At 42.8% G+C, this 19,726-nt stretch overlaps 1 protein-coding gene across 2 annotated transcripts in view; it reads right to left on the bottom strand.

Moving 5' to 3' along the window:
* Nucleotides 1–19,117, bottom strand: part of leprotl1 (leptin receptor overlapping transcript like 1) — a 45,164-nt gene extending 26,047 nt beyond the window's left edge. Inside the window, exons 1-2 of one of the 2 annotated variants that reach the window (XM_059970118.1) lie at nt 18,988–19,117; nt 18,561–18,636 (exon numbers count right to left, since the gene is read on the bottom strand). In XM_059970118.1, coding sequence (XP_059826101.1) covers nt 18,561–18,636; nt 18,988–19,003 — 92 coding nt within the window. In that variant the 5' untranslated portion in view covers nt 19,004–19,117. Of the gene's footprint in view, nt 1–1,748; nt 1,816–18,560; nt 18,637–18,987 lie in introns of those variants that run through there. The other variant, XM_059970119.1, reaches the window with a different exon arrangement.
* Nucleotides 19,118–19,726: the final 609 nt, after the last annotated feature.

Genomic DNA, 19,726 nt, shown 5'->3' on the forward strand with positions numbered 1-19,726 from the left:
GAGAGCAGAGTTGATGGTGGAAGAAGGGAAGCCCCTTTGTTTAAAAAAGGAAGACATCTCCTTCGTCCTGGAATGAAAAGCCTCATCCTGAGAGCAGATGCGGAGGAGACAGAGGAATTGTGAGAAGGGGATAGCCTTTTTGCAAGAGACAGGGTGGGAAGAGGAATAGTCCAGGTAGCTGTGAGAGTCTGTAGGCTTATAGTAGATATCAGTAGATAAGCCATCTCCAGAGATGGAGACAGAAAGATCAAGAAAGGGGAGGGAGGTGTCGGAAATGGACCAGGTAAATTTGAAGGCAGGGTGAAAGTTGGAGGCAAAGTTAATGAAGTCAAGAGCTCAGCATGTGTGCAAGAGGCAGCGCCAATGTAGTTGTCGATGTAGCGAAAGAAAAGAGGGGGACGGATACCTGTATAGGCTTGGAACATAGACTGTTCCACAAAGCCAACAAAAAGGCAAGCATAACTGGGACCCATGTGGGTGCCCATGGCTACACCTTTGGTTTGGAGGAAGTGGAAGGAGCCAAAGGAGAAATTATTGAGAGTAAGAACTAATTCCGCTAGATGGAGGAGAGTGGTAGTAGAGGGGAATTGGTTAGGTCTGGAATCCAAAAAGAAGTGAAGAGCTTTGAGACCTTCCTGGTGGGGGATGGAGGTATATAGGGACTGGATGTCCATGGTGAAAATAAGGCGATGGGGGCCAGGGAACTTAAAATCATTGAAAAAGTTCAAAGGTGGGAAGAGATTGAACAAGGGGGGATAAGACAGTGTCAAGGTATGCAGAAATGAGTTCGGTGGGGCAGGAGCAAGCTGAGACAATAGGTCTACCTGGACAGGCAGGTTTGTGGATCTTGGGTAGGAGGTAGAAACGGGAAGTGCGGGGTGTGGGAACTATGAGGTTGGTGGCAGTGGATGGGAGATCCCCAGAGCTGATAAGGTTGGTGATGATATAGGAGACAGTGGCCTGGTGCTCCTTAGTGGGGTCATGATCAAGGGGTAAATAAGACTTCTGTTAATGCCTCTCCTCCCCTTCTGACATATTTAGTTGTTTTTTTTCTCTCTCTCTGCCTGTTCTCCATCTCCCTCTGGTGGCTCCCTTTCCCCCTTTCTTTCTCCCTAGGCCTCCCGTCCCATGATCCTTTCCCTTCTCTAGCTCTGTATCCCTTTTGCCAATCACCTTTCTGGCTCTCAGCTCCACCCCACCCCCTCCGGTCTTCTCCTATCATTTCGCATCCCCCCCTCCCATTTTCAAATCTCTTAGTATCTTTCCTTTCAGTTAGTCCTGACAAAGGGTCTCAGCCCAAAACGTCAATAGCGCTTCTCCCTATAGATGCTGTCTGGCCTGCTGTGTTCCACCAGCATTTTGTGTGTGTTGTCTGAATTTCCAGCATCTGCAGATTTCCTTGTGTTTGCTTTGTAAAATTGCAACAATTTTGTCAAGCATCTTGCTTGCTGGCTTTTTAGGAATTACTAAGTTGTGTAAAAGCCTGTACATTTTAGCACCCAATAAGCTAAGGACCATGGAGACTTTTTTTTTCCTCATCCACACTGTAGCATTACAATACAGGTCAACCCTCTCGGGATTCTATTTCCAGTCCTCCCTCCCTTCCTCCAAATTCTGTCATCTCATAACTGTCAGTGCAGTTGGTGATATATGCTGATATTCAGGTTCATACTTGTTGCCAATTTGTTGTGTCTGTACAACTACGTATTAACTTAAATAAAAAGACATACACAGAGGGTTAACTTCACCTTGCAGAGAGAGAACAGCAGATCAACATCAATAAGTCAGGAAGTCATGCCAAGGGGAGTCATTGTGCTAAAAGACATAGATCCATACATTACAATCAAGGCTGTCTGAGATTACCTAGTGACAGAAGCAAGCAAGACACTCAAAATCTGCAGAGGATCTGTGGCAAGTTCTCCAAAATGCTTGGAATAACCTACCAGCCAATTTTGTTATAAAACAGCACAACAGTGTACCCAAGAGAACTGATGCTCGGTGGGGGGGGTTTAAACTAGATTAAACTAGATTTGCAGGGGGATGGGAACCAGTGTGCCAGAGCAGATAGTGGAGCAGGGGTGAAAATAAATGATGTTAAAGGTTCATGGTGGTAATAATCTTCTGAGCTGTGTCTATTTCAATGCGAGGAGTATTGTGGGGAGAGCTGAGAGCGTGGATTGACACGTGGAATTATGACACTGTAGCCATTAGTGAAACTTGGCTACAGGAGGAGGTAGGACTGACAGCTTAATGTTCCAAGGTTCCGATGTTTCAGACATGATAGAGGCAGAGGGATGAAGGGTGGAGGGGGGGGTGGCATTGCTAGTCAGGGAAAATATTACAGCAGTGCTCAGGCAGGACAGATTAGAGGTCTTGTCCACCGAAGCCATATGGGTGGAGCTGAGAAACAGGAAAGGTATGACCACATTAATGGGGTTGTATTATAGACCACCCAATAGTCAGCGAAAATTGGAAGAGCAAATCTGCAGAGAGAGAGAGAGCAGACAACTGCAGGAAACATAAAGTTGTGATAATAGGGGATTTTAATTTTCCACATATTGGTTGAGACTCCCACACTGTTAAAGGTCTAGATGGGTTAGAGTTTGTAAAATGTGTTCAGGAAAGTTTTCTAAATCAATATATAGAGGTACTGACTAGAGAGGATGCAATATTAGATCTCCTATTAGGAAACGAGTTAGGATAGGTGACAGAAGTGTAGGGGAACACTTTTGTTCCAGTGATCGTAACACCATTAATTTCAACTTGATCACTGATAAAGATAGATCTGATCCTCGGAATGAGGTTCTAAACCAGAAAAAGGCCAAATTTGAAGAAATGAGAAAGGATCTAAAAAGCATGGATTGGGACAAGTTGTTCTCTGGCAAGGATGTCGTTGGTAAGTGGGAGGCCTTCAAAGGAGAAATTTTGAGAGTGCAGAGTTTGTATGTTCCTGTTAGGATTAAAGGCAAAGAGAATAAGAATAAGGAACCTTGGTTCTCAGGGATATTGGAACTCTGATAAAGAAGAAGAGAGAGATGTATGACATGTATAGGAAACAGGGAGAAAATAAGGTGCTTGAGGAGTATAAAAAGTGCAAAAAATACTTAAGAAAGAAATCAGGAGGACTAAAAGAAGCCATGATGTAGCTTTGGCAGTCAAGATGAAGGATAATCCAAAGAGCTTCTACGGGTATATTAAGAGCAAAAGGATAGTAAGGGATAAAATTGGTCCTCTTGAAGATCAGAGTGGTCGGCTATGTATGGAACCAAAAGAAATGGGGGAGATCTTAAATGGGCTTTTGGCGTCTGTATTTACTAAGGAAACTGGCATGGAGTAAATGGAAATAAGACAAACAAGTAGTGAGGTCATGGAACCTATACAGATTGAAGAGGAGGAAGTGCTTGCTATCTTGAGGCAAGTCAGAGTTGATAAATCCCCAGGACCTGACAGGGTATTCCCTCGGACCTTGAAGGAGACTAGCGTTGAAATTTGCGGGGGCTCTGGCAGATATATTTAAAATGCTGGTATCTACAGGTGAGGTGCCGGAGGATTGGAGGATAGCTCATGTTGTTCCATTGTTTAAAAAAGGCTTTAAAAGTAACCTGGGAAATTATAGGCCAGTAAGTTTGACGTCGGTAGTAGGTAAATTATTGGAAGAAGAGATAGGATCGACGAGTACTTAGATAGACAGGGACTTATTAGGAAGAGTCAACATGGCTTGTGCGTGGTAGGTCATGTTTAACAAATCTATTAAGAGTTCTTTAAGGAGGTTACCAGGAAAGTGGATGAAGGGAAGGCAGTGGATGTTGTCTACATGGACTTCAGTAAGGCCTTTGACAAGGTCCCGCATGGGAGGTTAGTTAGGAAGATTCAGTTGCTAGGTATACATGGTGAGGTAGTAAATTGGATTAGACATTGGCTCAATGGGAGAAGTCAGAGAGTGGTAGTGGAGGATTGCTTCTCTGAGTGGAGGTCTGTGACTAGTGGTGTGCCACAGGGATCAGTGCTGGGTCCATTGTTATTTGTCATCTATATCAATGATCTGGATGATAATGTGGCAAATTGGATCAGCAAATTTGCTGATGATACAAAGATTGGAGGTGTAGTGGACAGTGAGGAAGGTTTTCAAAGCTTGCAGAGGGAATTGGACCAGCTGGAAAAATGGGCTAAAAATTGGCAGATGGAGTTTAATGCAGACAAGTGTGAGGTATTGCACTTTGGAAGGGAAAACTCAGGTAGAACATACAAGGTAAATGGTAGGGCAATGAGGAGTGCAGTAGAACAGAGGGATCTGGGAATACAGATACAAAATTCCCTAAAAGTGTTGTCACAGGTAGATAGGGTAGTAAAGAGAGCTTTTGATACATTGGCCTTTATAAATCAAAGTATTGAGTAAAAGAGTTGGAATGTTATGGTGAGGTTGCATAAGGCATTGGTGATGCCGAATTTGGAATATTGTGTGCAGTTTTGGTCACTGAATTACAGGAAGGATATTAATAAGGTTAAAAGGGTGCAGAGAAGGTTTACAAGGATGTTGCTGGGACTTGAAAAACTGAGTTACAGAGAAAAGTTGAATAGGTTAGGACAGTTAAATTAACAAATACAGCAAGAGAAATAATGGAGAAGAGAATTGTACATATGTCTGATACTAAACTTTCAAAACAAGCTCTCTGAGCAGCAAGAAATTTGCAGAATTTTGTCAACTCAAAATGAGGATGAAGTATCTGGGGAGGCAGTGAGCTTTTCATGACTTTAAACAGAGCACGAGGAGGAAGTGAGTCTTTACTAGCCTGAAGGGCTGCCAAAAAACTAAACGCCTGCCTGGGATTCAAGTTATCTTTCCATGTAAATTCCTATCGCTTATATGAAAACACTTCTAATCTGTTTTACCTTTCCAGTGTAAATACCACCAGATTACATTGTATTTTTCTGCAAATACAAAGAAACCCATTATAAGACCGCAAGATATAGGAGTAGAATTAGGGCACTCGGTTCATTGAATCTGCTCTGCCATTTCAGCGTGTCTGGTCCATTTCCGTCTCAGCCCAAATCTCCTGTTCTCTCCCTCTAACCCTTCATACTCTGGCTAACTGAGAACCTATCAACCACTGTCTTAAATGATTTGGCCTCCATAGCCCCCTGTGGCAACAAACTCCACAGATTCACCACTCTCTGGCTAAAGAAATTTCTCTATTTTGAGGCTGTGCCCTCTGGTCTTGGACTCCCCCCACCACAGGAAACATCATCTCCACATCCATCAATCGAGGCCTTTCCACATTCAACAGGTTCCAATGAGATCCCCTGCGTTCTTCTGAATTCCAGTGCTATTAAAATGTTCCTTGATCCTAGAATCATTTTCTTGAAACTCCTTTGAACCCTCTCCAATGGCAGTATATCCTTTCTAAGAGGCCCAAAACTGCTCACAATACTCCATGAGGCCTCATAGGTGCTTCATAAAGTCTCAACATTACACTGTTGCTTTTACATTTTAGTCATCTTGAAATGAATTCTACTATCACATTTGCCAGTCAGCCCATCGACTCTGCTCCGCCATTCTATCATGGCTGATCCTGGATCCTACTCAACCCCACAGACCTTCACACTATATCCTTTGATGCCCTGACCGATCAGGAAATGATCAACTTCCGCCTTAAATATACCCACGGGCTTGGCCTCCACCGTAGTCTGTGGCAGAGCATTCCACAGATTCACTACTTGCTGGCTAAAAAAATTCCTCCTTACCTCTGTTTTGAATGGTCACCCCTCAAATTTCAGGCTATGCTTTCTAGTTCTGGATATCCCCACCATAGGAAACATCCTTTCCACATCCACCCTATCTAATGTTTTCAACATTCGGCAGGTTTCAATGAGATTCACCTCCATCACCCCCCCCCCCCCCCACCGCCATTCTTCTAAATTCCAGTGTGTTCAGGCCCAAAGCTGCCAAACACTCCTCATATGTTAACCCCTTCATTCCCAGAATCACCTTGTGAACCTCACCTGGGCTCTCTCCCATGACAACACAACCTTTCTGAGATATGGGCTCCAAAACTATTGACTGTACTCCAAGTGTGGCCTGAACAGTGTCTTATAAAGGCTCAGCATTATCCCCTTGTTTTTATATTATATTCCCTTTGAAATAAATTCCAACATTGCATTTGCCTTCTTTCCACTGACTCATCCTTTGAACTAACCTTCTGGGAATCTTGCCCAGGACTCTCAAGTCCCTCTGCACCTCTGATGTCTGCATCTTCTCATTTAGATAACAGTCTGCACTATTGTTCCTTTTACTAAAATGCATTATCATACATTTTCCAACACTGTATTCCATCTCCCACTTTTTTACCCACTCTTCCAATTTGTCTAAGTCCTGCTGCAATTGCATTGCTTCCTCAGCACTACCTACCCCTCCACCTATCTTCATATCATCCGCAAACTTTGCCACAAAGCCATCAATACCATGCTCTAAATCATTGACAAATCATGTGAAAAGCAGTGGTCCCAATACCGACCCCTGAGGAACAGCACTAGTCACTAACAACCAACCAGAAAAGGCCATCTTTATTCTGTCTTGCTGCCTCCTGCCTGTCAGTCATTCCGTTATCCATGCCAATATCTTTCGTGAAATGCCACAGGATTTTATCTTGTTAAGCAGCCTCATGTGTGGCACCTTTTCAAACACCTTCTGAAATCTAAGTAAATTACATCTACTGTCTCTCCTTTGTCCACCCTGTCTGTTACTTCCTTGAAGAACTCTAACAGATTTGCCAGGCAAGATCTCCCTTGACGGAAATCATGCTGATTTTGGCTTAGAAACATGGAAAATGCTGTGCTAAACATGTACTTATTTTAGAAATTATTTAGGGTTATCCATAGCACTGTATTTTTCTAAGCTCCATGTATCTCTCTAGGAGTCTTAAAAGACCCTATCGTATCTGCCTTCAGCAGCCCATTTCATGCACTCACCACCCTGAGTTAAAAAAACCTTGCCCGACATCTCCTCTGTATCTACTTCCAAGTACCTTAAAACGGTGCCCTCTCATGTTAACCATTTCAGTCCTAGGGAACAGCCTTTGACTTTCCACATGATCAATGCTTCTCATCGTCTTACATACATCTGTCAGGTCACCTCTCATCCTCCATTGCTCCAAGCCAAGGTCACTCAACCTATTCTCAGAAGGCATGCTCCCCAATCCAGGCAACATCCTTGTAAATCTCCTCTGCACCCTTTCTATGGCTTACACATCCTCCCTGTAGTGAGGCAACCAGAACTGAGCACAGTACTCCAAGTGGGGTCTGACCAGGGTCCTATATAGCTGCAACGTTACCTCTCGGCTCTTAAACTCAATCCCATGGTTGATGACGACCAATGCACCGTATCCCTTCTTAACCAAAGAGTCAACTTGCACAGCAGCTTTGAGTGTCCTATGGACTCGGACCCCAAGATCCCTCTGATCCTCTACACTGCCAAGAGTCTTACCATTATTACTATATTCTGCCATATTTGCCCTACCAAAATGAACCACCTCACACTTATCTGGGTTGAACTCCTCCTGCCACTTCTCAGCCCAGTTTTGCATCCTATCAATGTCCCTCTCTAACCTCTGACAGCCCTCCACACTATCCACAACAACCCCAACCTTTGTGTCATCAACAAACTTACTAACCCATCCCTCCACTTCCTCATCCTGGTCAATTATAAAAGTCATGAAGAGAAGGGGTCCCAGAACCGATCCCTAAGCACACCATTGGACACCGACCTCCATGCAGAATATGACCCATCTACAACCACTCTTTGCTTTCTGTGGGCAAGCTAATTCTGGACTTAAATTTATCATTAATCTCCAAGTACACCAAAACCTCATTCTTAATAATAGACTAACACTTTCCCAGCCACTGAGGTTAAGCTAACTGGCCTATAATTTTCCTTTTTTTTTGCCTTCCTCCTTTCTTAAAGAGTGGAGTGACATTTGCAATCTTCCAGTCCTCTGGGACCATGGCAGAATCAAGTGATTCTTGAAAGATGATGACCAATGCATCCTTTATCTCTTCAGCAACCTCTCTCAGAACTCTGGGATGTAGTCCAGGTGACTTATCCACCTTAAGACCTTTTAGTTTGCCTCACATTGTCTCCTTTGTAATAGTAATGACACTCACTCCCGTTCCCTGACATTCATGGACCTCTGGGAAACTGACAGAGTCTTCCACAGTGAAGACAGATGCAAAGTACCCATTAAGTTCATCTGCCATTCATTTGTTCCCCATTACTGCCCCACCAGCATCATTTTCTAGTGGTTCAATATCAACTCTCACCTCCCTTTTACTCTTTATATAACTGAAAAAAACTTTTGGTATCCTGCTGTATATTTTATTGGCTAGTTTGCCCTCATATTTCATCTTTTCCCTTCTTATGGCTTTTTCATTGCCTTTTGCTGGATTTTAAAAGCCTCCCAATCATCCAACTTCCACTTACTTTTGCTACCTTGTATGCCCTTTCCTTGGCTTTTATGCAGTCCTTAACTTCCCTTGTCAGCCATGGTTGTCTACCTTGTCAATTGAGAATTTCTTCCTCTGTGGGACATATCTACCCTGTGCCTTGTGAACTATTCCCAGAAACTTCAGCCATCAATGATCTGCCATCATCTCTGTCAGTATCCTCCTCAAATCCACCTGGGCAAGCTCCTCTCTCATGCCTCTGTAATTCCCTTTACTCCATTGTGATACAGATACATGCCAGCTATGCTTCTCCCTCTCAAACTGCAGTATGAATTCAATCATACTATGAAGGCTGTGAAAAAGTTGTATATGATATCAAGTTCATTAAAATATGGAAAATATAACCAGTAAGACATTTCACGTTGGGAATTAATCATGATGGGCTGAAAGAGAATTAGCCTAACAGAACTGAACCACAGACAATCACTGAAAACCATACATGGACAGGAGGAAATCTTCAAGGATAAGATGTATCTGCTAGAGAACAGACACATTTGTAGTACATAAGGGTAATGGGTGGTGAATTTCAAATCTATCCAGGAGTAAAGAAACGTATTAAATGAAGAGGCATGTGATGAATATCAATTTAACAATATGGTACAATGTTGTTTAATGCAGTTGAGTCAAGCTAATTATAGAGTCACGTGAAAAGCTAGGAAGAAGTACAAGGACTGATAAAAATGCTTGCTTAACGATTGTAGGGAACATAAAATAACTGTAAAGTGAAAGATCTGTCGGGTTAGCAATGCCAGAGGACAAAGGATGGTTATTTAAGTTTTTTTTGTTAAAATACCAAATAATAGATATTAGCAATACTGAAACATGTGAAATCGCAGGCACAACACAATGGGCTGTGAAACAGAAAGCAGATAAATCACTGTTCATTAGAGCAGTGAAAGGTATGTCTATAGGTTTCAGATGAGTCAGTATTAGCACCACTGCTCTTTTTATTGACGTTAAAGGCTTGGATATTCAGAGTTCTTTCAGATTTACAGGTGATGATGCAAAGACCAAAACTAAACACTGAAGTGGTTACTAATGTACTTCAGGAAATAATGGGTAGATTTCTCAGTCAAAATTTAATTTCGAAAAACACAATGTACTTTGAAAGGTAAAATGACAAAATACGATACAAACAGAATATGACAAACTTGAAGGGAACCATGAGGAGCAAATGTTTCTCTTCTTCTGGTCCTTTGAAATTTGCGGTATTCTATTTCTACCCTCTCTCATCAATTTTCCTGTCCAAGGTACCTACCACACTCTGACTTAAAAAACTTGTCCTGCACATCTTCCCCCCCACCTTAAATGCACATCCTCTAGTATTTGATATTTCTACCCTCTCATAATTTTGTTTACTTTAATCAGGTCTCCCATCTATCTTCAATACACCAAAGAAAATAGCTATGTTTGTTGAACCTCTCCTTTCAACTCATACTCTCTAATCTGGGCAACATCCTGGTCAACCACTTCTATACACTCTCTAAAGCTTCCACATCCTTCCTGTAAAGATATAGAAGAACTTGGGAGTCATAGTGCAGGATTCCTTAAGAAGTAACTTGCAGGCTGAGTGGGTAGTAAGAAAGCAAATGCAATGTTAGCATTCATTTCGAGAGGACTAGAATATAAAAGCGAGGATGTAATGCTGAGGTTTTATGAGGCATTGGCCAGATCACATTTGGGCTCCTTATCTAAGAAAGGATGTGCATCAGATGATCCTGGGAATGAAAAGGCTTATCAGATGATCCTGGGAATGAAAAGGTTAAAGTGTGAGGAGTGTTTGATGGCTTTGTGCCCGTACTCATTGGAGTTTAGAAGAACAAGAGGCATCTCATTCAAAGGCTTGGATAGAGTGAATGTCGAGAGGATGTTTCCAACAGTGGGAGATTCAAGGGCCAAAGGGCATAGCCTCAGAATACGCTCTTTTAGACAGAGATGAGGAGGAATTTCTATATCTGGAGGGTGAAGAATCTGTAGAATTTATTGCCATGGACAACTATGGAGGTAACATCCTTTTCGTGTATTTAAAGCAGAAGATAATAGGTTCTTGATTAGTAAGAATGTCAAAGATTATGTGGAGAAGGCAGGAGAATGGGGGTGAAAGGAAAATCAGAATCAGGTTTATTATCACCAGCATGCGTTGTGAAATTAGTTAACTTAGCAGTAGCAGAATACATGAAAATATAGGAAGAGAAATAAGTAAATTAATTACAGTAGGTATCAATAGATCAATTTGATCAATAGATCAAAAATATTACAAAAACAGAAGTGACATATTAAAAAGTGAGGCAGTGTTCATGGTTTCAACGTCCATTTAGGAATTGTATGCCAGAGGGGAAGAAGCTGTTCCTAAATCGCTGCATGTATGCCTTCCAAGTTTCTGTGTCTCCTTCCTGACAATAACAATGAGAAGAGGGCAGGTCCTGGGTGATGGGGGTCCTTACAATGGACATCATTTTCTGAGGCACTGCTCCTTGAAGGTGTCTTGGACACTGTAAAATAGATCAGCCATGATTGAATGGTGGAACAGATGCAATGGGTCGAATGATCTAATTTTGCTCCAATGTCTTATGGTAATTGGTCAACTAGAAATGCACCCAATACAGCTTAATCAAAGTTTGAAGCTAGAACATGACTTCTTTAGCACTTTACTCAATGCTGCAATGCAGGCAACTATATCGTACACCTTTAGCATGGGGTTATGGACTTTAACCCCAAGATACCTCTGTATATCAATGCTGTTGGGAGTCCTGCAATTGACTGTGTACTGTCTCCTGACACTTGACCTTCCAAAGTTCTATATCTAACACTTGCAGGGATTAAACACTATCTGCCGTTTCTCTGCTCCTTTATGTAACTGATCTAACTCAGATCACTCCATCAGATACAGAGGTGAACCTAATAAAGTGGCCACATGTGTGGAAGCCGGTGTGACCATTTGCTGTGGTAGCCCATCCACTTCAAAGTTCAACATGTTGTGTGTTCAGAGATGCTTTTCTGCACTCTCTCTCTCCACCCCCCCAACATTTGTAACATATATCAGCAGCATTGTATATGAACATTCTGAAGCATTGTTGAAAATCCCCACCACCCATTCCTCAATCTCTTCGACCCAGTAGCGTCAGGAAGGAGGTACACAATCATCAAGACTAGAACCGTCAGACTGGTAACAGCTTCTTCCCTCAGGCTGTGAGAGTAATGAATACCCTGCCGCCTCTGATGTCTTGTCACTGGGCCAGCGAGCTGTTAACCGTTAACCTGTGCAGCGCACTACATGCAGTTTGAATTATATTTTATTAACTTACTTGTGGTAATATTTTGTTTCGTGTGCAGTGTGTGATATGTTTTGTGGGTACACCATAGTCCAAAGGACTGTTGTTTTGTTTGCTTGTATATAGGTACAGTCAGATGGCAATAAACTGGAACTTGCATCACTGTTGCAACTCATAGTTGAGTCACTGCCACCTTTCCGTCAGTTTGAACCAGTCTCGCCATTCTCCTCTGACCCCTATCATTAACAAGGAATTTCCGCCCGCAGAACTGTCACTCACTGGTTATGTTTTTCGCACCATTCTCCATAAACTCTAGAAAATGTTGTGTATAATAATTGCAGACCAGCAGTCTTTGAGATACTCAAACTACCTCATATAGAATCAACAATCATTCCAGTCAGTCACTTAGATCACATTTCTTCCCCATTCTGATATTTGGTCTGACCCTCTTGACTTACAAGCTTTTATGCAATGACATGCTGCCAGGTGACTGGCTGATTAGATTTTATTTTATTTATTTACTTGTTTGCTTATTCCAGCCCTTCAAACCACATTGCCTAGCAACCCACAGATTTCATCCTAGCCTAATCATGGGACTATTTACAATAACCAATTAACATACTAACCTGCAAGTCTTTGGACTGTGGGAGGAAACCCACGCAGACACAGGAAGGAACATACAAACTTACTTATAGAGGACGCTGTAACTGAACACTGAACTCCAATGCCCTAACCTTGTGCTAACTGCGATGCTAACGTAAATTAGGGAATTTAAGTTTAAAAAGTATTTTCCTTTTCTAAAACTTTCTACCAAAATGGGCGACTTAATATCTTCTGCATTATGTTCTGTCGTGTACTCTTTACATATACCACTGAAGCCCCTCTGTATTCTCCTCACAATCTGCCCTCTATAGTCTTGTTTCAGTAGAACCCAAATCACTGATGTAGACTGTGAACACTGATCCCTACGCCGCAAAGGGACAGTACAGAGCTAAAAATTATGGTACCAGGCACAAAAAGTTGTAAAATTATAAAAGTTTTTTTTAATTAGTTTTGACAGGGAGAAACTATTTTCACTGGCAGAGGTGTAACCATATGGTAAAACAGACATGCTTCCCCTTTATCTAGTGAGTTACTATGATTCACAGTATGTTGCCTGAAAAAATGGAAGCCAATTCAACAGTAAATTTCAAGAGAATTTTCCCTTTTTACCCAAGTAATCTACGCTGACTATGATGCTTATCTACACTGATCCCATGGGCCTTAATGAAGTCTGTATCCCTTTCCTTTTATACATGTGCTCTTCCTAAACACCTTTTACATGTTGATTCCATCTTAACTTGAATGAAGGAAGTCCTCAAGTTTTTGGAAAAGCAACAGAGATTAATAGTTTAGTTCTAGGTAGACAGAGCTCCCAACTGTCCTACTTGTAATGATTCAGTATAAAACTGCAACATAAGCTGTGTTGATTAACAATACAGATCACGTAGTTGCTTTCAGTTTCCTTTTGTTGTAGTTACCCTGATCAGAATGGCATACCAAATACAGCTTGAAGCAATTGATTTGCCATATTGCTCCTGTAGCAACAATGCATTACACTTGTAATTAAATAAATTTGTAACTTCTTAGCTTCTAGACACAGCATTCCTCAAGCACCATTTTTGAGGATTATACAGTACTTTGTGAAGATGATATGCCCACTGAAAGTTACTTTCTTTCCAGCCTGGAATGATGAGATGATAAACTCCTTTGACTGTTGATTTTAAAAATTCTGTGTGAAAAGAGGTAGAAAAGTCTCAGTCCATTTTCTAGTGACATTTGACCCTACCACTAAATATAAAAACAGGTTTTTTAAAGTTGATATTTGTGCCTTTTTCAGTCTTAGGATGTCCCAAAGTATTTATCAGACCTCTGAAGAGAAACAGCAGCCAACTGGTACAAAGAAAGGTCTCACGAAAAAGTGGGGGAAAAAAAAGTGATGTTCATTCAAGGAATGGCTAAGCACCCAGAACTCCAGATTTCTTTCCAAATGGAGCCATGCAATCTTGTACAACTACCCACAACTCATCTGAAAGTTGACGTCTTAATTAGAACAACACTTGCTTTGCACTACTGTAACATTTCAGACTAAATACAAAGTTCATTATCTGGAATAGGATTTGAATCCACTAACCTTTTGTGTCAGAAGTGAGAACTATAACCAAACCAAGTCAAAAGTCAATTTGACATTGAATAGCACTGAATTTGGAATCTCTTGGAATATGTTTTAGATCTTACTGAGGAAGGTCTTCGTAGACCAAAAGCAAATTCTGGATTCATTCATCAGCCGTCTAAGCATGAAAATTCCATGGTTTTCAGCAATTCATCCAATATTATAGTGATGCTCTTACTATTTGGCCTTGCCTATTTGATGTATGTGACGTGTTTGCGAAGCCGACAGAATGGCAGCCAGTCTCGTCCACAATGTGACGAAGATTTTCACAGCACGGCAGGTCCTTCAGCCTGGCCCCCGCTTTCCTCAGGGATCGCTCCTTATGTGATTCCCTTGTCCATTCATTTCCCACCATCCCTTCCCACCGATCTCCCTCCTGGCACTTATCCTTGTAACCGGAACAAGTGCTACACCTGCCCTTACACTTCCTCCCTCACCACCATTCAGGGCCCCAGACAGTCCTTCCAGGTGAGGTGACACTTCACCTGTGAGTCGGCTGGTATGGTATACTGCATCCGGTGCTCCCGGTGTGGCCTTTTATATATTGGTGAGACCCGACGCAGACTGGGAAATCGTTTTGCTGAACACCTATGGTCGGTCCGCCAGAGAAAGCAGGATCTCCCAGTGGGTCCCACACATTTTAATTCCATGTCCCATTCCCATTCTGATATGTCTATACATGGCCTCCTCTACTGTCAAGAAGAAGCCACACTCAGGTTGGAGGAACAACACCTTATATACCGGCTGGGTAGCCTCCAACCTGATGGCATGAACACTGACTTCTCTAACTTCCGTTAATGCCCCTCCTCCCCTCCTTACCCCATCCTTGACATATTTGGTTGTTTGGTTTTTTTCTCTCTCTCTGCCCATCACTCTGCCTGTTCTCCATCTCCCGCTGGTGCTCACCTCCCCCTGTTTTTCTCCCGAGGCCTCCCATCCCATGATCCTTCCCCTTCTCCAGTTCTGTATCACTTTCGCCAATCACCTTTCCAGTTCTTAGCTTCATCCCACCCCCTCCGGTCTTCTCCTATAATTTTGTATTTCCCCCTCCCCCACTACTTTCAAATCTCTTAGTATCTTTCCTCTCAGTTAGTCCTCACGTAGGGTCTCGGCCCGAAACGTCAACAGCTGAAACAGACGCACCACACCAAGGAGTCTGGTGGCAGGTGGGAGGCTGGAGCTTGGGCCCGGAGGCTGTCTAATGAGGCAATAGACAATAGACAATAGGTGCAGAAGTAGACCGTTCAGCCCTTCGAGCCTGCACCACCATTTTGAGATCACGGCTGATCATCGACTATCAATACCGGGTTCCTGCCTTGTCCCCATATCCCTTGATTCCCCTATCCATAAGATACCTATCTAGCTCCTTCTTGAAAAAGGACCTTGATTCCAAGCACCCCGCACTGAAATACAAACCCGTTGAGTATTTTTTCCGGCAGAAAAAATGTGAGCAAATGGGACAGCAGCTGAGAACCACGTCAACTAAATTGCGGAATAGACTGGACATAAGGAACCTGCTTCGAGTATCGCTGTATTCCCGTCGCGTTTAACACCCCCTCCGTTGGCCGGTCTGCAAGAATAATGTCAATATTAAACTGGTCCGCAATGCAAAAAAAGGGTGGTGACACCCGGTGCTTATACATTATTTCTGCTTCCGGGTTGCAGGGTTTTACTTCCGGTCTTTTCTGCCCCGGTGCACATGCGTGTAACAAATAGATTTGGAGTCGATCTTGCCTTTTACTAAAGCTGAGGTAGGGTATCTTGGGTTTAAAAAGGTTGGTGACCACTACTATAAAGTTTCAAAGCAATCAGGTGAAATATCATCCGCAGCAGTCCTCAGTGTAATGATCCACAGTGGGACAGCTGGAGCGGAGATTAATCCGAGCTGTTGGTTCACCTGAGAGCACTGGTGTGCAATCAAAATCCACGATGTGATCAGTGTGTTAATAATTTACTTTTCAACTTAAAAAGCTATCTGATAATTCCATGACTTTTAGACTCCTTTTTCAGATACATCATGTTGTGGAGATACAAACAGCTGAATAGCTTGTCATGGGACAAGCTGCATTTAACTGTTGAGACTGGAGGTGGCAAGAACAGCTGGGACTTCCTTACTGATTGACCAAGAAATAGATTCACACTGAATGATGGGCCAAATGGTGTCAAGATCAAGGTGTCAGAGATGCCAAAGGCACAGCAATCTCTTTTCTTGCTTCCCATAGTAACCATGGCGTGTATCCCATCTGGACCCAGGGAAATATCAATCCTAATGTTTTTAAAAATTCCAGAACAGCCTCTTTCTTAACATTGACATGTTCTAGCGTATCAACCTGTTTTATGTTTTCTGCACAAATGTTAAGTTCCCTCTCACAGGGGAATACTGAAGCAATTTATTCATTACGAACCTTCTCTATGGTCTAGGGGGCCAGAGGGTATGGAGGACTATGATCCAGTTATTGGTCGATGGGACCAGACAAAGTAACAATTTGGCGCATCCTAGATGGTCTGAAGGGCCTATTCCTGTGCTGTAATGCTCAATGACTTTATACTGTCTTCTTCCTTACTGCCATCACGCCTCTAGTATTTAGAGCAACAATGAAGGTCCTCTACCTCGGACAATGCTCAGGGCTTCCTTCGTCATGTCAGTAGCCTCCTATCCATTTGCAATACTGTCAGTCACGCAAGTTCTGGGTGGAGTCACACTCAGATGTAGAGGAATTCTTCATTGCTCTTTCAGTATCAATTTTGTTTCACCAGTCAGGGTTGTTAGCCCTGAGCTGAACCCCTGAACCTGGAGGACCAATGGACCACTCTTAGTCTGGCCTCTAACCTTTGACCTGTTTGCCACTGATGATACTACCAAGGGCCAAAGGTCTGACTCCAGCCAACTTAGCTCTCCAGGTCACTGAGGCACACAAGCCTCCAAACCCAACAACAAGGCTGTGGTCTTCTTAGAGGCTTTGCTGCCTGATCCATTGAGTTTCTCCAGCAGTTCATGCTTTTACCCCAGATTCCATCATTTCTAGTCTCGTGTATCTCAATATTAAACTAAGGTTGCAGCCCATTTCCCCTGCTGCTAGTCCTTATGGTGGCACCAGTGACTGCTACAACTCCTGTGCCAGTCAACTTACGATGGCTCCTGTTCCTAGCCAGATGCCACAGTCTCCAATTGGAAGGCCCTACATGAAATTCCCTTTGGAGTAGTTTCTCACTGAGGTGTAGTTCTCTTATTTCATAAACTGGAACCTAAAACAAATTAAAAATAAACACGCCATGGTGTAGTTCCACTTACCCATTCTAGTTATGGATTAAAATTCAACCTGCTGTTTCCTGTGGCCCTACTGCCCATTCAATGATCTTCCCCCCTCATCGTTTATGCTAGCTCAGTCCTGTGCCTCTTCAGTTTTCCCCTCAGATTCCATCATCTGGTGGAAACAAGTTCATGTTATTGATATCTTGAATTGGTCTGCAGGTTGCCAGGAAAGCCAACTTGGCTTCCCCAGCTGAGTTCATTCCTTTCTATTGAATGACAGCCAGAGGACTGCTGACAATGGCCTCTCTTCCTGCCCCAGTATTCAGAAGCCCCCCAGAGATCTACCACCGGGCTCCATCCTGACATGGTTCATAGTTTATTTGTACTGACATCTTTTTTTTTAATTTTAAATCCTTTTCCAATCTGGCGGCTTTCCATTTGTTCAGGCTTAATGGTATCAGCTCAAATCCCCAAACTGTTCTCTCATTTTTCTTTTGCATTTAGTCTGCACTCTGTACGTGGATTAAAGTCCAGCTGGAAATCAGCTCTAAACTCAGAGGTTTGTTTCTGTCTCCAGTATCCAGTTGGGTACATCTGAGAGGAACAGCAAATGCACGGTCAATGCGGGATACATCACTGTTCCACAGGCAGTACCTTCCCACATCCTTACTTTCAATGATTCTCTCAGCCCTTTTACAGAACAAGTCTATACCATGCCTACCAATAAGTATTATTATTTCAAAATGGTCACAGGGAACAGGGAATGCAGCAGCTTATCTCACTTAGTCCCTGTGATTTCTTCCAGTCCCCTTGCACCCGAATTAGTGTTTTAACTCCATTACACTCCATACCATTACAGCAATCTAATAAAAATAAGGGATCCAGCCAGGTAAACAGGCAAAAAATACAAATACCTAGGATCATCGGGAATTCCTAACACCTGTCTCAAATCACGATGTGAGCATTCAGCAAAAATTCACACTGCAAACTAAGATTACAATAAATAATGCTGGAAGGCACAAAACTTATCAAGGGCCATGGGAAGAGAATGAAAGTATGGTCTGGAGACAATTGTACTTGATATCTGTGCAGGTTTAAAGATCCAGACCATCTACTCCTGCTTCCAGTTTCTATGTGTCTATGAGAAGATGGGCACTAAGCACTGAATCAAGTGTTGTCTACCTAATAACCTAGATTTTTTTAAACTCTGCAGTCGTGTTTCTATCTCCAATTTCAAGAATTTTATGAGAAATTAATTCAACTAAAAGCAGCCAATTGGACAAAGCTCTCTTAGAATGAAGGCTTAAACGTGGTACTTATTGTTTACTTGTACTCCGGAAGGGCACATCCAAGCATCAGGAACATCAGTCCAATGGCTCCACCAAATGACAGGCTGATCAAAGCTGGAAGATGCAAAGTGACAAAATACAAATAAATAAACCACAGAAGCCAGCATGTGTATTGGCGATAACCACCCACAATGACTACGATTCCTTTTGATCTACAAATGCTCACCCTAATCTACATGAGCAATTTATATACCTTCTAACGAACTAAGTTTATTCCCAGAAATGCCGGGGACAAAACTCAGGCTTGGATTCGTTTCACGCCTGCGGATGGTGAACCTGGAATGCGGGGAGATGCAGGGCAGGGAAGCTGAGGAGCGGACGGCCTGAGATCACTCAGAGGAGCTGGTAACGAGATAGAAGGCTTCATCTCGAGTTTGCCTGGGTCACTAATCCCACTGCACTCACCTTTAATCCCTGCCATGGCCACAACAAATAAATTCCACTTCCAGGTTAGCGGTCACCCCACGGTCGTTGCCCCCTTCAAGCCTACGTCACATTCAAGTCCCGCCTCCTCAAGCTGCTGACGTTACTTCCCAATCAGAGGTTTACCCCCAGGCTACGTCACATCCGAACCCCGCCTCCTCGAGTGGTGACGTAGCCGAATAGTCTGCGGCAAACTTGGCAGGGAGGAGAAACTTTGTGCACTTTCGTTTACCACGTTGCAGGGTTGTAGCAGTGTAAATTATTACTATTGCGTCTTCCCGTGTCTTTATAGACAATCCGACTGTAGAGTTGAGCAGGCTGACACTAGAGCTCTGAAGGAACCGGTCCATCACTCAGCAACGTGTTACAGGCACCAACGTCTGTCTAATTAGGAACTTGAATCACACATCCTTATGAAGTAGTAGAGAGTAGTAGTAGTCTTTGCCTGATACATATCACGGGCATATCTATTCCCCCCCCCCCCCACCCGGTCTGGTAGCCTCCGCTGGAATGCACATTGAGCTTATTGTCAGGCACAAGTACAGTTTGTGGACGGGTACAGTTAAAAACGTGCAGCAGCATTATGTAGAGGTCACAAATTTTAAAATAAGTTATAGAAATATTTACATTTAGAACTGAAAAGAAGTAATGTCCATGCTAGTGCAAAGTGGCTACGGTGTTGATAAACTGCAGTCATCGGGTTTTGTCAGTTGGTTTAAAT

The sequence above is a fragment of the Hypanus sabinus genome, chromosome 5 (assembly GCF_030144855.1).
Source record: "Hypanus sabinus isolate sHypSab1 chromosome 5, sHypSab1.hap1, whole genome shotgun sequence".
NCBI classification, from domain to species: Eukaryota; Metazoa; Chordata; class Chondrichthyes; order Myliobatiformes; family Dasyatidae; genus Hypanus; species Hypanus sabinus.